We start from the raw sequence: 20,589 nt of genomic DNA, 5'->3' as shown, positions 1-20,589 counted from the left end.
GTTACATACGCGCCATTGACTGAAGCACACAGCTTTGATTGGTTGACACTGGCGCACGTTTGGAAATTGGAATGTCACAAGGCTGGCTGATACGTCGGCACTTGCTACGCCAACAAGGAGCGCAAACTTGTTCACCCTCGCATGCTGGGAATTCCAGTGACTGCACGTGTCATTCCGAAATAACTTGTGAGCAACCACAGTTAATTTAACTGTACGACACTGTTAGTAACATTGGTACACGTTACAGGTCACCTTGGCCTAAGTCTGGATCAGCGTCCACGTATAGTCTTAGCAAATTATGTTAACGACTTGTGACGGAGCCTAGCACATGCCCACGGTCAGTGTCAAAGGATGTGACGTCAGTTGCACGTCACATGATATAGAGCAAGATTCACAACGATCAAGCTTCCAAGATCGTCACGTGCCGGTTGCCCGATTGGGTAGTTGCTCTGTTCGCGAGATGACGCTGATGTGTTTTCCCTTAAGCTAGAGTTAATAGGCGGCAATAACTCTGCTTTAAACATGCCTCGTATATAAAAAATAATAATGAACGCTTAAGCCAGGCGATAGATGGAGGACCCAGCAGGGACAGAAAGTAAAATGATTAGAGTGTAAAAAAGTTGAAGTTCTATGTACAGAAAAAAGGGTGGCAAAGTCGCTGCGCGGGAAGATATCTTACATCGCGATGCAGCCGCCAGCCGTGAAATTAAATTCATGTTAAGTAATTCATGCAAAAAGTACTTTGCCAGGCCACTTATTTTTTTTTCCTGCCTGAAAATAAGAAGTTGTAGTAATCTATTTTTTTCCCAGCCGCTGTGACGTACAAAACACCTTCAACTCTCCACTATTCGTACTACTTGTAACAGTAGCAAATAAAAACAAAACACAAATTAAATTTTCGATCACGTTGTACTCTTACCATTATCTCATTCTATTTACTGGCTACATTTTACATATGCGATCGCTATCTTTTTCGGGTAAGGCTATCTGTGCTGGAGTAACATTCGCCAAATTGTCGAAGTAACGGCTGTGTGATGAATTTTTTGTCTAACTATATCGTCTCCGATGCTAAGCCTGACGCCTGTTTTCCTGAGCCGATGTGACTGTACAATTCTTTCTTCCCATCTAATGTTAAGCCTGACAATGTTTTAGACGCTAAGCCTAATGCCTGTACTATCTCGGCCTGGATAAGCTAGGCGTGCAAATATTGTACAGTGTTGCTCCTTGGCTTGAGAAACAGGCTGACATCCACGAGTGCCAAAAAAACTATCCGTGCTTCGAGGTACCAAAATGCGCAGCTATGGTGCTTCCACGAACATTGTCTTCTGAAGCCTCGAAAAACGCTACGCCTAGTGCGATAAAAAACAACGCTGTGGTACTCATTACATTTCCTTTTCCCTAAGCGTGGCGAAGACGTTAGGCCTCGCCTTCAACTCATCAGGTTGGAAAGAAACAGCACGCAATTGTGGCGCTTTCGTCAGTTCCTACACTAAGTGTGATTGGCACAATGCTTTGCACCTGTATACGCTTCCCGGGAAGCCAAACCACACACACACAGGGTTGTGGTTCTTTCCAGCTGTAGCTAAGTATCAGAATTATCAAAGGGAGGGGTTTACAACATAACGGAAGCGGAAGTTGTGAGGGCAGAATCGGGAGACTCTGACGTCTATGTCCGCCCCCGCCCCCCTACTGACCCTGTGATCGGATCCTACGTTTGCAGTATACAAAAGCATAGCCTCTGAGATTTCTGGCTCTTGCTTGGGACAACCTGCGCATAGCTCCGAATGGACAGGCCCTTTAGACACCACCTAACCGGAGGTTTGCATTAACCGCCGCGTTATAAATATGAACGAGCCCTCTTAGGCATTTCTCCAGTTGTACAGATTGCTGGGCTAGTTAATCTTGCATCTTAACGAAGTGCAATTAGTGCAAACGAAGCAGTACATAAAGACGATGCAGAGAAGGACATGCACTTATCCTTGCCTGCCTCTTTGTGTCCTACATCATTTCTGTTAATTTCACTTTGTTAAAACAGCTGTTTCGTCTGGTACAGCTGGAGCGATGACGTCACTGCCATCCGTGGCGACAGCAGAGCCACCTGGCGGTGTGTTCTCGTGGTGGTGAGGTGTTTTTGTTTGTGCGCACACGTCGAGAAAAAGAGTTGTGTGATGGGGGATGCGTCTCAGTATCCGTACGGCCCGTACTGCGAGCCGTGGTGGTAGGCGTATGGTCCTGGATAGGCGGCGTAGCCGTACGGCTGTCTCTTGTCGGGGTAGACGGGCATCAGGTACTGCATGTTCTTGGCCTGGTCGGCCTTCTTCTCGCGCCTCAGGCAGCGCGCCGATGCCAGGAAGAGAATGCCCGTGAGCAGGCTGGTGCCCACTCCGGCCCAGGCAAGCATGTACGACCAGCCGTAGGCGAAGTCGGTTACTCCCTTGCGCCGCAGGATCTGGACAGAGGGAGAAGATGATGGAGGAAAAATAGCATCTCAGCTGTGTGTACAGACGGTGCCAAAAATATAGAGACCATTGTAGTCAGTAACAGATTAGGAAAAAATGTAAGTTTACACAGCCATTGCTGTCCTTTCCACACAAAGTTTGCATAAATGCTTCATCCCATGAATGTTACCAGGAAATGGCACCCAAAGCCCCCCCCCCCCCCCACCGAAAATTTTCCCGCCACGGCATACAGCGCGAAAATCGCCATTTCAAGGAGGTGACCACCCCCTTCACCTTTCCGAAGAAAATTTAGGTTATGCCCCTGCTTCATACAATAGCAGTGGTACATTTCCATGATATCAAGCAGTTCTCGAGTATTTTAGATAGTTGGCTTTCTCGAACAGACACCAGTTTGCATTGCTCGTTTCACGTTCGAGACATGAACGTCTTGGTAAACTTCACCAGTGATTCTGACACTGCTGCTTAGCGAAACGCAATGATTCAGGTAGTGACAATGAACATGTATTTCTTAATATGTGTGGTATCAAGAACTATTCCTTGGTGTTCGAGCAGAAACTAGCTAGCACGACTGTCTTGCACAGGTGAGTGTAGCGCATTGTGGTATTGTGGGCGGAAGTGTCTTTTTTTTATGTTGTAACCAACTAACACTCAAACCTCATTATAACAATGTTGCATCTTGCAGCAAAATACGTTCGATATATCCGAAAATTTGTTATAAAGATATATTGGTAACACTATATGTATTGCAAAACGATTTTTCAATTATTTTGTTATAACCGGTATTTCATTATATCTGAGTTTGTTATATTGAGGCTTGAATACAGGTCTGAAACGACAGCATTTCCCAGCAATTTGTGGCTGCGTTCAGTCTTAATGCACAGTACGTGTTTTCAACGCGTCATAGAGAAACGGCCAGAAATCGCACGTGCATCGTAACGGTTCTATCTTTTTTGTTGTACAGTTGGTCTTACAGTGACGGGTCTCGTCCCTATAGTACCAAGTAGTAGAGTAAGCCCAAGCAGGAGGTGCCATTATCCATGACGGAACAGCTCGCTCGGGCGGGAATGCATTGCCGCCTGCCTTTCAGTTACTTACTTTGCGCATTTTCTCGCTTATATATCAAATATCTTTAGGCATTAAGGGGATCTCTTTCTGCTCTTGCAGAAAGGTGATTTACTAACAGAGTTCAGATATTTTTTCTTTGTAGTTTCTTCATGATGACTACCTTTGTGACTTCGTGAGAATGACAGAAAGTAGAGGACTCACGGCTGGCCAGGAGTAGACGGACTGGCTGTCGTGAAGCTTCTTGAAGTCGTAGTACTCAACACCGTGCCACAGTCCCATCGCACCCGCCACTGTCAAGGCTGTAAGAAGAAAGAAAAAAAAAATGAGTCGTTGCGATTCGAGATGGTAACAATTACTCCACCACAAACAACAGACAATGGTTGGGGAATCGGAACGAACAAGCTCAATACATTTTGACCGGCTCTTCCTTCTTTACTAGGGAAGAAACATATATACTTTCGCATTTTGATTCAACAGTGATGCTGTTCTCTCGCTCAAAGTCGCCGAAGTTCGCTAAGAAGTGCTTCGCATTTAAAAGAACCGCCGGACGTTACTATGGGGATTGGTGCGAGTCGTTCAAAAACTCATTTTTCGTGTGGTTACACGGAACAGGTGGTGCCATCTAGTGGGGCGCAGTTGCAACAAAAGTGTCGGCAATCTCAGAGCCAATGGCGGGAAATTGATAAATGGCCGTTGTTGCAGCTGTGGCTCCCTCTGCTTTCGGTCTGCTGCTGCTAGCGCAGTAAAGCCGGGCAACGTTGCGCATGGCAACAGTGACGTGAGTCGGTCCGTTCGGTCCGCTTCTTGAGGCGGGCAATTTGAAGTGCGCTAATCCGATGCGGAGCACTAAAACGCGTTTTTTTTTTCTTCAAAATAGGCCCTTCCTTGGCACAAAAGTAACACTACGAGGTTTCTAAACCGCCGTTTCAACAATCAACTTCGACTTAATAGTTGACTTTATTGTCCCTTTCCCACGGAGCCGAAAGAATAAAGCTTAGGCAAGTCCGTGTACTGCCCATCATCCTGACGCTGACTCAAGTGCTGTTTGTTGAAGCCCCCATAGACACTAGCGCAATTTTTCTCTCTAGTGTGCTGTTATGAATCTGTATACGGCCCGACCCACCCGTGGCTCATAGCTGCGAACGTGGCACATTCTTTTGTTGGCGCACAAAGCTGCATTCGCAGCTGGTGATTGCCGACAGCGAAGCCGGGATTGTGTTTACACTGATCCATGGTTGGTCCCGTGCTGGTGTACCACACGTTGGCACGACAAAAGGAGAAAAAAAAAGGGAGTGAGCTTTCGACTGGCACCGTGCCCGCGTGTCAGGGACTCCTGCTGAGCGACGGACACCTGTCCACCCCCAATGTGCACAAACAAACCGGAACGCACAGGTAAAAGGGGGCGTGCACTCAATTTAGAAGACACACCCATCCGCCGAAATGTAGTGCGTTTACGCCAAGCGTCGCGCACCGCGTTGGTTCGCTGCGCACCACCGTTCCGCTTCGACGAGACAATCGTTATCGCGAAATAAACCAGAGGGCGCTCCGACTCGCACGCTCGCCGATGCGGTCTTGTGCATGAGGTCAGAAGTTCAAGCAAGATTAGAAATTAAGCAACGTGGAATAGGTAGGCTTGCTTTAGGAGCTCACGGGAATACGCCAAATCAGGGAGTACAAGGTGATATGGGATGGACATCATTTGAGGGCAGGGAAGCTAGCAGCAAGATAAAATTTGAGAAGCGATTGAGAGAAATGGGGGAGGAGCGTTGGGCTAGGAAGGTTTTCAGCTACTTGTACATGAAGAATGTCGATACAAAATGGAGGAAGCGAGCCAGGAAGTTGACTGGTAAATACTTAGAAAACAGCAGGTGGCCAAACCAAAAAGAACTATCGGTTAAGAGGAAAGTGAAGGAAACGGAGACTGACATGTGGAGAATGGGCATGATTAAGAAGTCCGCACTAGAGATCTATCGAACATTTAAGCAGAAAATTGCCAAGGAAAGGATCTATGATAATACTCGGGGTAGTTCTCTACTGTTTGAGGGCAGGGCGGGAGTATTGCGAACCAAGACATATCGGGCCAAATACAAAGGGGTAGACACGGTATGCAGTGCGTGTGGAGAGGAAGAAGAAACTGCCGAACACTTGATAATGTTCTGTAAAGGGCTTCACCCTATAGTTCAGGATGATGTCGCAGAGTTTTTCAAAGCACTGGGGTTTAGGGACAGTGAGGGCAATATAGACTTTAAGCGGGTAGACTTAACTAGAAGGAGGTTATCTGATTGGTGGCTAAAGTCAAGGCACGGGTGAAAATTAAACCCTTCACTGCAAAGTACGAATCCTCAACCTCACTGTTTATAGGAAAAAAAAAGATAACTCTAATGGTTAGTTTACTAAGTATTGCGGCTAGGTGGCGTTAGCCGCCGCCCGATCTAAAGGGTACAGCCACATCCATCCATCCATCCATCGCCGCGTATAGAATAGACTAGGGAGCTCCGCGCCGTGCGAAGGACAAACTCCGTTGCGCATCCCGCTGCTAACGGCGTCGGTCTGTGTTCGTCGAATGGGAAAAGAATGAAAGAGGCATGTGGAACACATCTAAGGTCTAGAAAGCCGTAAAATAAAAAAATAAAAAATTTCGAGTGGTATAGATCAGTTGTCTGGCTACCGTGTTGGAAGTGGTCACATGCAAAGTTAAATTATGAAGTTTGAGTTATCATTCCCTGTCGTTATTATCACGAGGTGCAGCACAACGAGGGGGGGGGGGGGCTAGGAATTAATTTTGAGCGCTTTAAGTTTCTCAACATGCAAGCATATTTGTCTCTCCACTTTTCGTTTTTTGCCTAAAACCGTCAATTGTTGGGTGACCATGTCATGACCCCTTTGAAGAAACGAGGAGAGCTTGTCGTATACTATAGGTCTGTTCTTATTACTCACGGTTTGATTCCCGCCGCGTTAGTCGGTACGTACGGTTTAATAATAAGCGAGATAGCTGCGTAGAACTACCTTTATGCGTGTTCACGTGAATGACACGTAACCCCTGTGGAACCAGTTTATCCAAGCAGCTCCGAAACGGAACAGTGCACTTCGAGCAGTTCCGGAGTGCTCCGCGTTAGTCCTCGTGATACTTTTTTGGTAAATGATTGACTTCAATGATACGCTTTTGATAAATGATCGACTTCAACGTATAATGCATAGAAATATTAACACCAACTACAGCATTCGTTGGTCAGATACATTTGAGACTCTCTTCGCTCTGCAATTCCGCCCGCCGTCATTCGTCTGCTTTGAGGCGAATCGTGTGCAGACGATTGCGTCGTTCACTTAAGCCTAAAAAGCAAGGCTGAGCGCTGATGTACGTCGCTACGAAGTCGTTCCGACATTCGTACTACATCACGTCCAATTACGTCTGTACCTGAGGCGTTCCTCGGCAACCGACCTTGTGCAGCGGCTGTTGTGCACGTAACGCACGAGCCGCGCGTGCGAATTACAAGCACGGATGCCTGCAACCGACCGCCCTTCCGTCGTTTTATTCAAAGTTTCCCTCTACCCCTTGTGTTTTTTCTGCTCGAATCACTTCACAACACCCTGGCGAGCGTCGCATTGTTCCGGCGTGCTAAAAAACCCCGCATGCGTCGGCCCTTTGCGCTGCGCCCAAAAGGCCCGCTCGGGGGCGTCAGCGTTGGCCTCGATGCCGGTTGAACAAAAACAGCGCTTACGCAGACGTCTGGCCGCTGCGCCTGTCACGGCTTCGTTACGCGTGATGTGCGCGCATGCGCAGTTGGGTGCAGCCAGCAGACGACAGCGTTTCGGCGATGGCTGAGGATGTGATATGCGCGATGGAACCAAATGAGTTTTTTTTTTTTTTTCGGCGATGGCTGATGCTGACGACGCATAGCTGACGCTGCGGTATCGGTTTTGTGATATTAGTGCGAACCGCAGCAGCTGATCGGACGATATGGACAGCCGGAAAGGCGGCATTTGGCTGTCACTGCATGTTTGGCTGGCACTGCATGTGACAACTGACTGCAGCTGAATAGAGAACGACCTATTTTCGGAGTTGGCTGTAGCTGTTGTATGTACACTCAGTGTAAACTGCGAGCGCATGGACAGATGACACATTTTTGAGCGACAGCTGAAGATACAGACGGCATTTAGCAGACGTGTCGGTCTTGTCGTGTTCGTGTTTATCTAATGAACAGACGACAGGTTTTATGGCGATAACTGAAGCTGACATTATCTGGGGTTTTACACTCCAAAACCGCAATGTGGTTATGAGAGACGTCGTAGTGGAAAGGTTCGGAAATTTTTACCATATAGTGTTTTTTAACCAGCACGGGCCTCGATCTATAGCATTGTCTTTCAACCCAAATCCGACTGACGCTGCCGGGGCCGAATTCGCAACCTTCGCGTCAGCAGCATAGCACCTTAGCTACCTTAACCGCTTCACCACCGCGGCGGAAGCTGCAGCTGGCAACGACGCTATGGTATTGACTCTTATGTTAGTGGGAATGACAGCAAATGAGCATAACTCACGTTGTTTTTTTTTGTGTGTGTGATATCTCAAGCAGACGACACTTGGCTGATCCTGCGCGGTATCGGCTTTGCTATGTTGCATTGGTTGTCCCTGTCTGTATGGGACTGTATGTGCATTTCCCTTCGTGTTGCCTTCTAAACATTACTTTGATTATACTTGGTATATTCTTGACTATTTCCTTGTTTAGCTTGTTGTTTTTTTTCTTCTTTGTGTGCGCTCCTATTTATAGAATAACCCAATAGGGGCATTTAAAGGTTAGGAGATCGTGATGATGATGAGCAGGCCAGTTTTCGGCAACGGCAGGAGTCTAGATGGCCCTTCATTTACCTGACTTGAGACTGGATATAGTTTGGCAAGTGCGCATGCCGAACCGCTTTTTGGTTATGCATACATCAACAGCAAAAACGGAAGTGTTCACCAGAGTGAAATCGTAGAATGCGAAACTATGTCAATCAAGCGAACATTGTGACAGTTTATCATCAATATCTCTATTTGAGGAAAAAAAAAAAAGATCTTTATTCTGTTATAGATAGCTAAAGTTGTGTTGCCTAGCGTTCTTCTGACACCATCGTTTTTATTCTACGTGCACTGCTAATTTATTGTATTGCGTTCTGTTGGAAAGAGCTTTGATACGACGACCTCTTTGGAACGGTTCCAGCGCGTTCCAGCGTGGCCGCTGTCACACTGGTGTAAACTGCAGTGAACTAGCAGCAGGCGACATGGTTTCTTTTCTTTTGTACTTTAAAAAAATTACTGCTGCTTTTATGCTAAAGCATTCTATGCATCGCTATGGCGTGGGTGTAGCTCTTTGCTTTCAGCTGCCACCTTCTGCTTTACGGGTGTGAGGCTTTGTGATTCGTTTTCTCGATACACTGTTGAAACAGGGGGCCTCTTACGTGAGCCGATTAGTTAGCAGTGCCCGCGGTTGCTGCTCCACCCCATACTCTCTGGCTTATTTTTTTTCTTTGTTCCTATAGGTGGCGGGGCCGGATTATTGATTTGTGTTTTAACTACGACGTTGCCTCTGGAAGGCGGGTGGACGTCACAGGTGAACGGACGACAATTTTAGGATGTCTGCCAACGCACGAACCAATACACGGAACACTGTCTCACCTCGAATACCTCTAGGCACACGATTCTGCCAAGTATACTTTCTTCTTTTCACTATGAACACATACGCGAGCACTGCACGCAACTCACGAACCAAACCTCGACTCGTATATACCGACTATGTTCATACTACATTGTCAATCGCGTCGTCTTTTACATTAAACTCGCGCGTCCGTATACGAGCGAGTGAATGTTGCACGCAACTAACAACGATCGTTTCGGTATACGCATGCCTCTCCTCAGGCCCCCGTGTAGCGGGCCTTGCAGCTCACGCCGTCTTTCAGAAATGTCAAGGTGATCGCGCGTTTTGAGTTCCCGACGATTACAAAAAAGTAAAAGAAAAAAAGAAAGAAGGAAGAAAATAATACATAAAACAAGAGCGGAGAAACGCACCTGAACCGGCTTCTTGGCGAAGCAAAACTGGGGAAAAAAAAAAGAAAAACCTGGAAGGGCGGCGCAGGCGTCTATGTAATGCGAACGCGCGCTTTACAGCACCGATTGTCTTTTGCGCGTAGTTTTCGTTTTTGTTGCGCGTTTTTTCTCGAATTACCGGATAATACGAGCCCCAAACTTTAGGCGAGCGCTCGTGCCTCTGCCTTCGAGCCGCCTGTAGCGTTGTTTGTTTGCTCCTTACTTCATTGGCTTTTTTTTTTTCCCTCTACGTGTCCCCGATTTACCATTGAGCTGTTTCTTTTATTTTTATTTTTGCGTAGTTCTCGTTTCTCGTACTAGCCTTGTTTTTTTTTCGTTTTTTTTTTCTGAAAGCGCCGGGAAATACTGACTCCTGTGAGCACTCGCGTTATTGCCTAAATTTCAATTCGTTTTTTTTTTCTGTTCGTTTGCTTCTTTTAGTGTTGCGTTCACGTATATCGCTAAGTGACTGCTTCGCGCAATTTCCGCCATTTTCTTTTTGAAACCCCGGGTAACACGAACACCAAGTCTTTCGCGAATGCTTTCAACGCAAATCGGATTCTCTGGTCGTTTGTTTGTCATTTTTCTTGTTTATTCATGTTCATTTATATTCGTGTTTTGTTGCTGTTGACAATTGGTAAGAATTGCTTCGCAAAATTTTCTTCTTTTCCCGTTCATCTATAGAAAATCCGGATGACACGGACTCCCAACACTTCTTCACAGTTCGTGCCTCCACCGCCATCTCAAATCACGTTGTCTGTTTGCTTGTTTGTTGGCTTTCACGTTGTCTGTTAGCTTGCGTGTTGGCTTGTTGCCGCACTGTATAGTTTTCTGTTCTTATTGTACACGCTACGTTGAGATCAGCATTGCGGCTTCATAAAGTAGTGCTTTCAGCAGAATGTACTTGCACTCAAAGCGCCCGTTTCGCTTGCTACGCATGTACTACATACGTGCGGTCACGTGATCGTCACGATGAAGACAGGGAGTACTTAAGCCGATTAAAGGGAAATCCCGGTACTGTGTGAACTCGTGCCCGGAAGAAAAACCCAGATTAGGTTTTATTTCGCAAGCTTTATACGCCGATACTATCCCCCGTATTCACAAACGCTCCTCGACTCGAATTTCGTCCTTCACTTGACTGAGTTGAGCACTGCGCCACCGCTCGCCCTAAACTGACACTGCGCTTCTCGAGAATCGCTGCAGATTATTGCCGATATGCAGTGACTTGGTCGGCCAATAGAGGGCACTCGCATCGACTTTTTCAAGTCAAGGGGAAGCGTTGAGTGAGGGGACGTTTCTAGGAAACGGCGGTAACACTACAGCAGCTCGTGCCCCCGTTTTGGGGAAGCAGCTATAACTTGGAGCATATCCTCTGGCGATGCCCCTCGTTACTGGACAGCGGTCAAAGCCAACTCGGCCATCGGAAGACCCAACAAGAGGGGTCAGCCGTGGTACGCGTCCATAAATCCCACGATGCAGCGGTCAGGCTTAGCATGCTTGTCAATGTGGGACAAGCCCACTGCGCTAGTCCCGTCTCTCGGGACTTTTTAAGTATAGTCTGTCCGTCCAAGCAACTCTGATTGCAACGATATTGGTGCACACAGTCGTCGATAAGAACTGATCGGATGCATGGCTAGGCGCGTCGGCATACTTAAAAGTGTGTCATCGAAGATTCCAGCGTCATCGTTGCTGTGGTCGCGTTAGTCCCAAAATGAACTCAAGCGTTTCCGTTGTGTGTGCAACTTTATTTTTTTATTTTATATTTATTAAATAATAAACAAATTATTATCGGAAAACCTTGTTCCCTCCTTTCTCTTTTTCTTCGAAAGGTTTCTGCACCTAACGTGGTTTTGTACGGCCTCCGTGATCGGAGGAATCACGCAAGTTTTCGCCCGGTCTCCGTGATGGATCGCCCCACCGTGGTGGTCTAGTGGCTAAGGTACTCGGCTGTTGACCCGCAGGTCGCGGGATCGAATCCCGGCTGTGGCGGCTGCATTTCCGATGGAGGCGTAAATGTTGTGGGCCCGTGCGCTCAGATTTGGGTGCACGTTAAAAAAACCCAGGTGGTCGAAATTTCCGGAGCCCTCCACTACGGCCTCTCTGATAATCATATGGTGCTTTTGGGACGTTAAGCCCCACATATCAATCATCAAATCTGTGATGGATCCTCCTTTGACCAAGCGACAGTGATGACAATTTATGATGACATCATAAATTGTCGTCGCCTTGTACGACGTCACAATGACGTCTCAAATGTTGGTGAGCTGAGATCATATGGCGTGACGTTGCGTGACGTCGTGAAATGACGCCTCATATGTTGGTGACGGACACGGTCCGGGGAAATGGACCTGAGCTGTGCACGTAACGCGTATATGCAGAATGACTGCTGGTCATTACAGGAGTAACTGACCGGATTTCAAGAAAAGGCGAGTCAGCGCGTTAGGGGGAGACAGAAAACTAGGTGAGCAGACGAGAGTTAAAAGTTTGCTGCTATAACATGGCAGCAGAAAACACGTACAGAACCGAGTTGATTAGCGGAACACGGGAGAGGCTTTTGCCCTGCATTGCATAGGCGTAGTCAGGATGGTATGATGATGTAGGCGATATGTGAGACATCGTCATGACGTCTTGTTTTGACGCAATCATGCGAAGACTACAAACCGGAACTTTCCCGCGCGTAACATTGATGCACGCTATGTATCCAGGAACGTTCGGGCGGGACTGTAAGTTTTGCCTTCCAGACACGCGCAACACTCTGCGCCACATGGTGCTGGAGTGTCGCAACAATCGGATCATACCATTGTCATCACCGCGAAGTGCAAACGAAGATAAAGAAACGGATAAAGAGGAAGCATTAGAAGACCAGTGGGAGGCTTTGCTGGTGACGCAAGACCCTGCCGACCAGCTAAGGTTGGTGAACCGGGCTCGAGCTGTGGCAGGGAACCATGGCTACCTAGACTGAGGACGCCAACCACCTTAGGGCTGTAGTACAAAGAGCCTGGTCCCAATAAAGTTCATTTCATTCATTCATTTTGCGTCACCCTTGTTGACGCCGGCATTGATGGTCAGTTTTTTTATGTCTGGTAAGGCATCGAAAGCCTTCGCCGTAATGAATCGGTAAAGTTCCCAGACATTCTGGCGAGGCTTGCGTAAAGCAGTGCAGTTATGCGCGTAACACGCCGGTAAAAATGTGACAGAGAGAGAGAGAGAGAGGCGTGCATGGCATAGCAACGCGTATTCCACGAACGAGCGCGAGACGATCTGAATCGATTCCTTACAAAGTCTTCGAAGTCAATATGAGCCACCCGCGTTACCAGTAGGCTCGATATATGCGCTTCAAGCCGCAAAGCAGCTGGTCTCCGTATTTCTGTGCATCGCAGGAACACACATTGTGCAAAAACATATCACAAACTAAACACAAAACACACAACGCGTATATACCTATATACAGTGCACACAACAACACACATACCTTACAGCTTACAGCGTTTGCCAAAGTGCGCGCTGCCAAAGGGTGCCATGACTGGGTGAGGCATAATACAAGGCCGACGCAAGACGAATGAAAATCCGATACCGAAACGCCGCGTTTGTGTGTCTTGTATTAGATTATAAAGTGTACGTGTGTATATGCGCAACCACGCGATTGTTTACGCAACGCTCTTATTTTACTTGCGTCTGCGTATATGGGCGGTGTGTGTGTGTGGCGAAGGTCTTTTGGGGTGAAATGCGCGCCGAATTGTGAAACGTGTTCCGTATATACGGGCACACCGAGGGACGCCCGAGCTACGCGATTTCGCTTGTCCGTGAACGAATGAAATATCTGTGCTGCCGACCCAGTTCTTTATGGCTTGCACGCCGTGATTGTAGAAAAAAAAAAGAAAAGAAAACGGAGGTGTGTCAGTAATAAAAAAACAATCACAGCATATCCACGGAGTGAATGATGATTGGTGGGGCGCAGCGTTCGTCAGTCTGTCTGTCCATTCGTTCTTGCGTCCGCCTATCTGTGTGATCCTTGGTGCATCCGTCCGTTCGTCCGTCCATATGTCTAGAGAAAACTCCAAGCACAGCCATCTCACATCTTTTCATCATGTATTCATCATATACAAGTGCCCCCATGCAGCAGACATTGTAAGGACTGCTATTTCGGGTATGCGCCACTGGTGGTTACGTACTACGAGGGACGCACAAGCCACGCCATAAGGAGCTTTGCCCCTAAAAGATAAATACGAGAAAATGTGGGCTTGGGTGCCTTATGCACTTTATATAGGAACGTCTACATCGACACAGTCGTGATCAATCGATAATTTGATTCGTTGATTACTCCATCGCAAACTTAAAGTGATTACTTCATCGTAAAGCTAAAGAGAATATCTGGCGAAGAAATTTCTTAAGGGTAATAGTTGCAGTTTATAAAGTCCTTATAACGCAAGGAGTCAAATGTATACAGTAGGTGGCGTGCGTCTGTTTTACTGGATTATTTATGTAAAAACGGATAGGAGACAGTACTCAGTTCTAGCGAATATCAGGATGCTTTGTATTCACAGCACACCGGCAGCGGGTGATATTGGTTGGAACTGACTACTGGCTCTTATCCGTATTGATATATAAGAACGTATAGTAAAAAAAAAGGAGTGCCCTATTACTGTGCATTTATGTGCAAGCAGAACATGCGAGCTGGGGCACCATCTCTCAAGTGAGCCACCGCCCTCCAGTAGTGTAGCCAACCGAGCCAAGCTTAGTCAACCTCCCTGTCTTTCTTCTCTATCTCTTTCTTTCTCTCTCTCTCTCACCGCCCTCTAACCCTCGTCCCACCAGGGCGGTGGCGTAGACGCAAAAAAAGTAAAATTGCAGTAGCCGAAAATTGTGCTTGCCTGATCCTCGCTGGCTGCACATTTATGGCGAGGGGGCTAAAACCTCACCACACAGTAGAGTGGTGGTGGTGGTGGTGGGGATATTTGTTTTTGGGGGGGGACGTCAGCCTCACCTGCGAGTATCTGCAGCAGACCGGTGGCGATGATGTTGCTGTTTGACCTCTTCCAGCAGCCGGCGATGCCCGTGAAGAAGGAGAGGAAGGCGAAGAAGAACGAGATGATGAACAGCGCCACCACGGAGCGGGCCATGTCTGCGTCACCCGGAAGAAACGAAACAGGCGGGTGAGTATGTGTACGCGTCGGCACAACGGATGCGACGATACACGGCGCTGCTTGAATTCATTCGCAATGATTTCTTAATAACGCACCGTGATTCCAAGAAATGCATAGGCAAAGTGGTTGAGGCCCTTCTGCTGTGCGATGTGAGCGCACGTTAAAGAACCCCAGGTAGTCCAAATTTCCGTAGCCCTCCACTATACGGCGTCTCTCAGAATCATAGCGTGGTTTTAGGACGTTAAACCCCACAGATTAGTTAGTTAGCTAGTTACTTCTTTATTTATTTATTTAATCATTTATTTATTGAAAACTGTGGATATTTTGACGCCTATACAGGACAGGCTGTAGAAAATGAAGCTCTTTACATTATGAAAAAAAAAGGAAAACACAACGTATACACATAGCAACCGGAACCGCAACAAAAATAAACAAACTCTGCAGTTAAATATTCCAGTGGGTTTACATCAAACTAGCACAAGTGTTCAAGACAAACAAGATTGTAGCAATAAAAAGGATATGGTCTATCATAACATGAAATACACACAGATGTTTAGCAGGGAAGGCACAATTACAAAAAAACGATAACTTGTTTATACAAAATCATACTCGATTAGCTGTACACGTTGCTACTAGAAGAAAACATCGTTAAATCACTTTTAATAACATCAAATAATCGAAGAGCCGGTGACCTGAAATTAATTCAAAAAACAAATTCTATAGATCAGTGACATGACATTGGCTCAGCACTAGGTGGCCTTATTGATTTTGCGATGTCATCATTAGTGCTGCTTGCGAAGCAAGATATTTTCAGTCGCAGTTCAAGACATGCGACTGTGATTAGGAGATTCTCGGGACATTATTTGGGATATCGTTGTGCTTTGTTACGCTTTCGTTGAGCGGTTGATGCTATAGGCTTCATTACGTACACTGTGGTTCTTTATGAAAGGGAACACGCGATCGCATGACCAGCTCTCTACAACGGCTGCCTGCAATATCTCGCAGCGCTTGTCCAGCGGTCGTAACTCGTTATTTTCTTTGCCAATAGATGACGCCAAAGGCCGACGTCTCTTCTTTTCCAGTCGGTTGGCGATGGTCCTGTAGGCAGCCACCGCAGAGCGTAGGATCACGTGTTTTCTTTGATAAAGGGCGACAGTGTACATGTTTAGCGCTGAACGGGTTAACAAATGTGCGTGAATTGTGGGCGTGTACCTATGTCATCTCAAATGTTGTAGGCCCGTGTGCTCAGATTTGGGTGCACGTTAAAGAACACCCAGGTGGTCGAAATTTCTGGAGCCCTCCACTACGGCGTCTTTCATAATTATATGGTGATTTTTTGGGACGTTAAACCTCACATATCAATCACCAATGTCATCTTTTAGGGGCGAAGCTCCTTAGGGCGTGGGCTGTGCGTCCCCTGTATGTAGCCACCTCTAGTTTAGTTCTTGCAGTGTTCACTAGAGGGCGGTACCGTCTCCTGTATGTAGCCACCTCTCGTTTAGTTCTTGTAGTGTTTACTAGATGGTGGTACTTGTAGCTGATGATGAAAAGATGCAAGATGTTATAAACTAGAAAGCGGTACTTGTAGTTGATGAAAGACGCGAGATCTTATAAAATAGGAATGATGTGACATATGGCGCGTGTCATTGGTTGAAGGCAATCGTTCGATTTAGTGCGGCGACGTACGCTAGGGGGAGCGTATAATAAAATCGAGTGGGCAAAATGTACAGAGGATTCATGGTTTACCAGGTTTACCTCCGGAGCTTCGCCCACTCATCATCATTCACTTCGTGGATATGGCGGAATTTTTTTACATTGAGTGTTTCACTTTATCTTGCAGCAGGGTGTGCGCGCCACGTAAAACGAGTGCTATTCGGTGTACCATAAGGAACTGATTGCGCCGTGCTCTTGCTGTAATAGGTTCGTGCAGGCAACTGGGATTAAGAGAATCCGAGCTTAATGCAGTCAAGGTTAGCAAGCGGGCGTTCCGGCAGAATTGCGGCTGCACCGTGGCGTGACGTGCAACTTCTTTAACATCCGCGCCGCATGCAACTAGTGTGAACACAAAGGGACGAAGCAAGCGAGAAAGAAATGTATATAAATAAAAAAGCGAGAACGGAGAACGGATTGCATTGTCTTTTTTTTTCGCTTTGCATGTAGACTGCGTGCCGCTTGTGCTCCCTGCTGCGTTCTCCATGGTGTAGCATATGCATACAACGCAGCTCATCACTTGCTCCTGTATTTTCGTTTCTCTACGAGGCCACGATGTTCGCGTTGTTGTACAGGTACTCCATTCGCTTGATAGGTGGACTTGTAGTGCGCGCGATGGCGATGGGAGAACGGTGGTGGTGGGCCGATGGGAGAAAAAAAAAAGAAAATTCGCACTGCGCACGCGCGAATTGTTTCTCACAGCGTATACGCGCGTTATCTAAAACGTACATCTCGCATCCCTCCCTCTCTCCTAACGTTGCTCCCTCCCGCCGCCGCCGCTGCCGAGTCACGCAGAACGAATTTCGCCTTTTTTTTTTTACCCTCTCATCGAAGGTACACAAGTGTTGCCCTTCGACTTCGATTCCGGTGGCGTGCATCGATATGTTTCATGATAGTTTACGAAGGGCGAAATCTGGCGCTGGTGTCTGTGGGAGTTGCAACGAATGGCGCTTCGGACAGGATGGGAGTGATGGATAGCTTATTGATTTGCGTAAGCCTCGTTCTTTTCGGGTACTCGTGTGGTCTGCAGCGGTGGCTTTGTCTTCAGACGAAGCTGAGCGAAAATCACGCAGTCCCACTATCTTCACCACCTAGCATACGAAGTTTCAGAAAATTTCATCGAGCCAACATTGCGAATAAAAAAGAACGACAAATACATGTTGAAATTAATTTTCGTCACCGCGCGCGGACATTTGAGCGCAAAATTTAAACAAAACTTCCACAATTATGTACGGTAATACTGAACTTATGTTGCTGAAACTTATGGCATTAGAATTCTCAGAGAACAGTTTATCAATGCAAATCAGACCATTGCTTTTTAGTGTCGCTTTCACATGATTGATTACAGTGGGAAATAAGGGTATTGCGGTCTAAAAATAGTAACTTGCCGACAACGACAGTACGTACAGCAAACTGGGACTGCTAGACGGCCCTAAATGTGTGAAACTCGTTGTTTATGAATGACCAAAAATTTACGCTTCGTACATTCCATGAGCTCACACGTCACATCAGGCCAGAACTTCAACTATTGTGCACAGCGGCCACTGTTTTGTCTGTGAGCTTCATATTATGGAACGAAGTTACAAAAAAATGCTTCGTGGACGTGTGTTCTGTGAGCATACACTTGTCATCACCTTTTTTTGAAACTTAATTCGGTCAAAAAAATACACAGAAACAAAAACTGCCACTCATGCACGATAGTTAATCATTTAGCCAACTGTACACATGTAGATACATACGGGTAACCGAACCGACCTAAGATTCGCATTCCGGAAGGCTGGAGGGGTGTGTGAGGTGTAAAGGAAGCTTAGCCTTTTTTGCGGACGAGTTCACCCGGGGCCAAACAAAAAACCATTACCCGCCCACCCGCATTTGTCCCACGCGTGTACTTGGCGCTTCTGTACCAAGACGATTACGTACTATTTCCGCGGCGCTCTCTGGACAGTCGAAGTAGCCGTCGTCGTTATGCTTCGCCGTGTCGCATAAGCCACAACAGAGACGGTCTACCACAACGCAACTATATCGCACGGCAACGCTTGTAGCGATTCCACTGCTGCGCGCGTGTCATCGCATTAACCGGTGAGAACCGGTCAGCGCCGAGACCGGATGTAAAAAAAAAATCGCGTACCGGAGTGCTCACCTATATGACAAGGCGGCTACCGTATGTATTACACCCACAGCCCTCTATGTCATTAAACCCTGGACCAACGAAAACAAAATCCGTGACGAAGCAGCTAGGCGACACTGCAAGCGTCATTCTCGATTTCGGTGGTGCACGGACGGTAGACGACGGAGCCGACCTCGCTGAAGCGGAGCTCGCTTCCGCAACCGTGGCGCACGGTGTACGCGAAGTCTTGCATGTGCGCAAATCGTTCCATTAGAACCGCCCGCCTCTCCGTGACCGCATCTCCCTTGCCAAAATGGCGTCGCGTGTGTGCATCGAAACAAAATAATCCACACATCTCGACGAAGTGAATCATGACACGTGGGCGAAGTACGGGTGAGTAACCTCACTTTACTGGAGCGTTATCCCGTATAATGTACGTTGAGTGACATGAAGTGACAGAAGACTAAGTTAGGTCCTAAAGTCCATAATGTCTATAGTATACGTTGAAGTCGCCGACTCCTATAAAGCGTTTGTGCTTCTAGATATTTTATATTGTTCTGCCACAATTGAAATTGATATTAGTGTATTTTGTAAACTTTTTTGTGTGTGTTACACATTTACGCATCTTCCCGTGACATCCACCGGAGATCGTGGACGGCCGAGCATCGTCGCCCAGCTGCTTCGTCCCCTGAAAACCTACTTGGTAGGTTTAAAAACTCGCAGGCTTCCTCGTGCATTTGCATAAGAATCGCTTAAAGGTCGACAGCTTTCTTTTAGGGGCGAAGCACCTCAGGGTCGGCCCTTGTCCGTGAGTTGTCCGTAGTTCTGATTTGCACGCGCTGAAAGCGGGTGCCACGAGAGTGCCGATCGTGGCTGCAAGAGGAGAACGACGATCGCAGGTACACTCGTGGCACGTGGTTACCAGCCGCTGGTAGCGGGTTCGACACAGTGAAAATGGTTCCTGGTCTGTCTCCGCCTCTTTCTTGAGGGGTTCCGGGCTAGCCGCAGCCCGAATGCCCACATTCCAACGGCTGGCTGCTGCAGCACGGTGACGCCGACTCCGGAGTGTAAAGGCGCGAGAACCTGCATCAAAGCGGCAACGCCGGCAAGCAGACCCGGGGCTGGGGGTTCGCGAAGTTGCAGCAGCACGGCGTCGCAGACAAGAGGACCCGCAGTCTAGGGCGCGCGAAGCTGCAGCAGCACGGCGACGTCGGCTATAGCGCAACGTTTATTGAACAAGTTCTATAAACGGTGTGCTAGCGGACCCGGAGGCGGCGAGAGTGCGGGAAGCGGCGGCAAAACGCCGGAAGGGCCGTTACACGCGCTTCCCGCACAGCCGCAACGCACGTGCCGGCACACCTGCCGCACCCAAACGGAGATTGAAAGAGCGTCGCCAATTGGCTTGTTTGTCCATAGAGTTTCCTCAAATTAACTAGAGGGGACTCTGTCGCTGCGATCGTTCAGCGACCATGAGAATGATGGGTAGTACACACATTGGCCTGGTCTTCGTATATACTTGCGGGCGGCGAATCGTACTTGCGGCTTCGTTGATTGCTCTGTTTCGGTTTTGTTCTGAAAGAAACTTTCAACCCTTTGGAACGTCGTGGCCCGAATTGGAAAGGTAAGCCTAAAAGAATAAGGTGGTTAAGCGCAACCGCTGAACATTTGCTGATTTTTTTTTTGTTTTGTGGGAAAACAGTTCCAAGCCACACGAACACACACGGAGCCAAAAGCAGGCCAGAAGTACGAAGGTTGGACAAATCCGTGTACTACCCATCATTCCCATGCTCGCTGAAGTACCGTGCGTCGCAGCACCCTCATACACTAGCGCCAGAGTTCCATCTAGTGCATATAAGGAAACTCTACGTGTTTGGCCCTCGCTTGCATGCGGCAAGAGTCCCAGCGCGTGCGTTGCGGCTGTGCGGAAAGCGCGTGGAACGGCCCGAAGCGTTCGCTACCTGAGGTTGGTGGCGCCAATGCTCGATTCAAGAGCGATTTCATTCACCGGAGTTTCGGGCACATCTGAAGGGGTATATGCGATCGCCT

The 20,589-nt window shown here is 47.6% G+C and overlaps 1 protein-coding gene across 1 annotated transcript in view; it reads right to left on the bottom strand.

Moving 5' to 3' along the window:
- Positions 1-2,047: 2,047 nt before the first annotated feature.
- LOC119180349 (transmembrane protein 114) overlaps positions 2,048-20,589 on the bottom strand; it is a 144,389-nt gene continuing 125,847 nt past the window's right edge. Inside the window, exons 3-5 of the mRNA XM_037431536.2 lie at positions 14,567-14,704; positions 3,726-3,823; positions 2,048-2,449 (exon numbers count right to left, since the gene is read on the bottom strand). Coding sequence (XP_037287433.1) covers positions 2,183-2,449; positions 3,726-3,823; positions 14,567-14,704 — 503 coding nt within the window. The 3' untranslated portion in view covers positions 2,048-2,182. The remainder of the gene's footprint in view (positions 2,450-3,725; positions 3,824-14,566; positions 14,705-20,589) is intronic.

The sequence above is a fragment of the Rhipicephalus microplus genome, chromosome 7, assembly GCF_043290135.1.
Source record: "Rhipicephalus microplus isolate Deutch F79 chromosome 7, USDA_Rmic, whole genome shotgun sequence".
NCBI classification, from domain to species: Eukaryota; Metazoa; Arthropoda; class Arachnida; order Ixodida; family Ixodidae; genus Rhipicephalus; species Rhipicephalus microplus.
The sequence above is the reverse complement of the archived record's forward strand: the minus strand, read 5'-3'. Positions and strand labels throughout refer to the sequence as shown.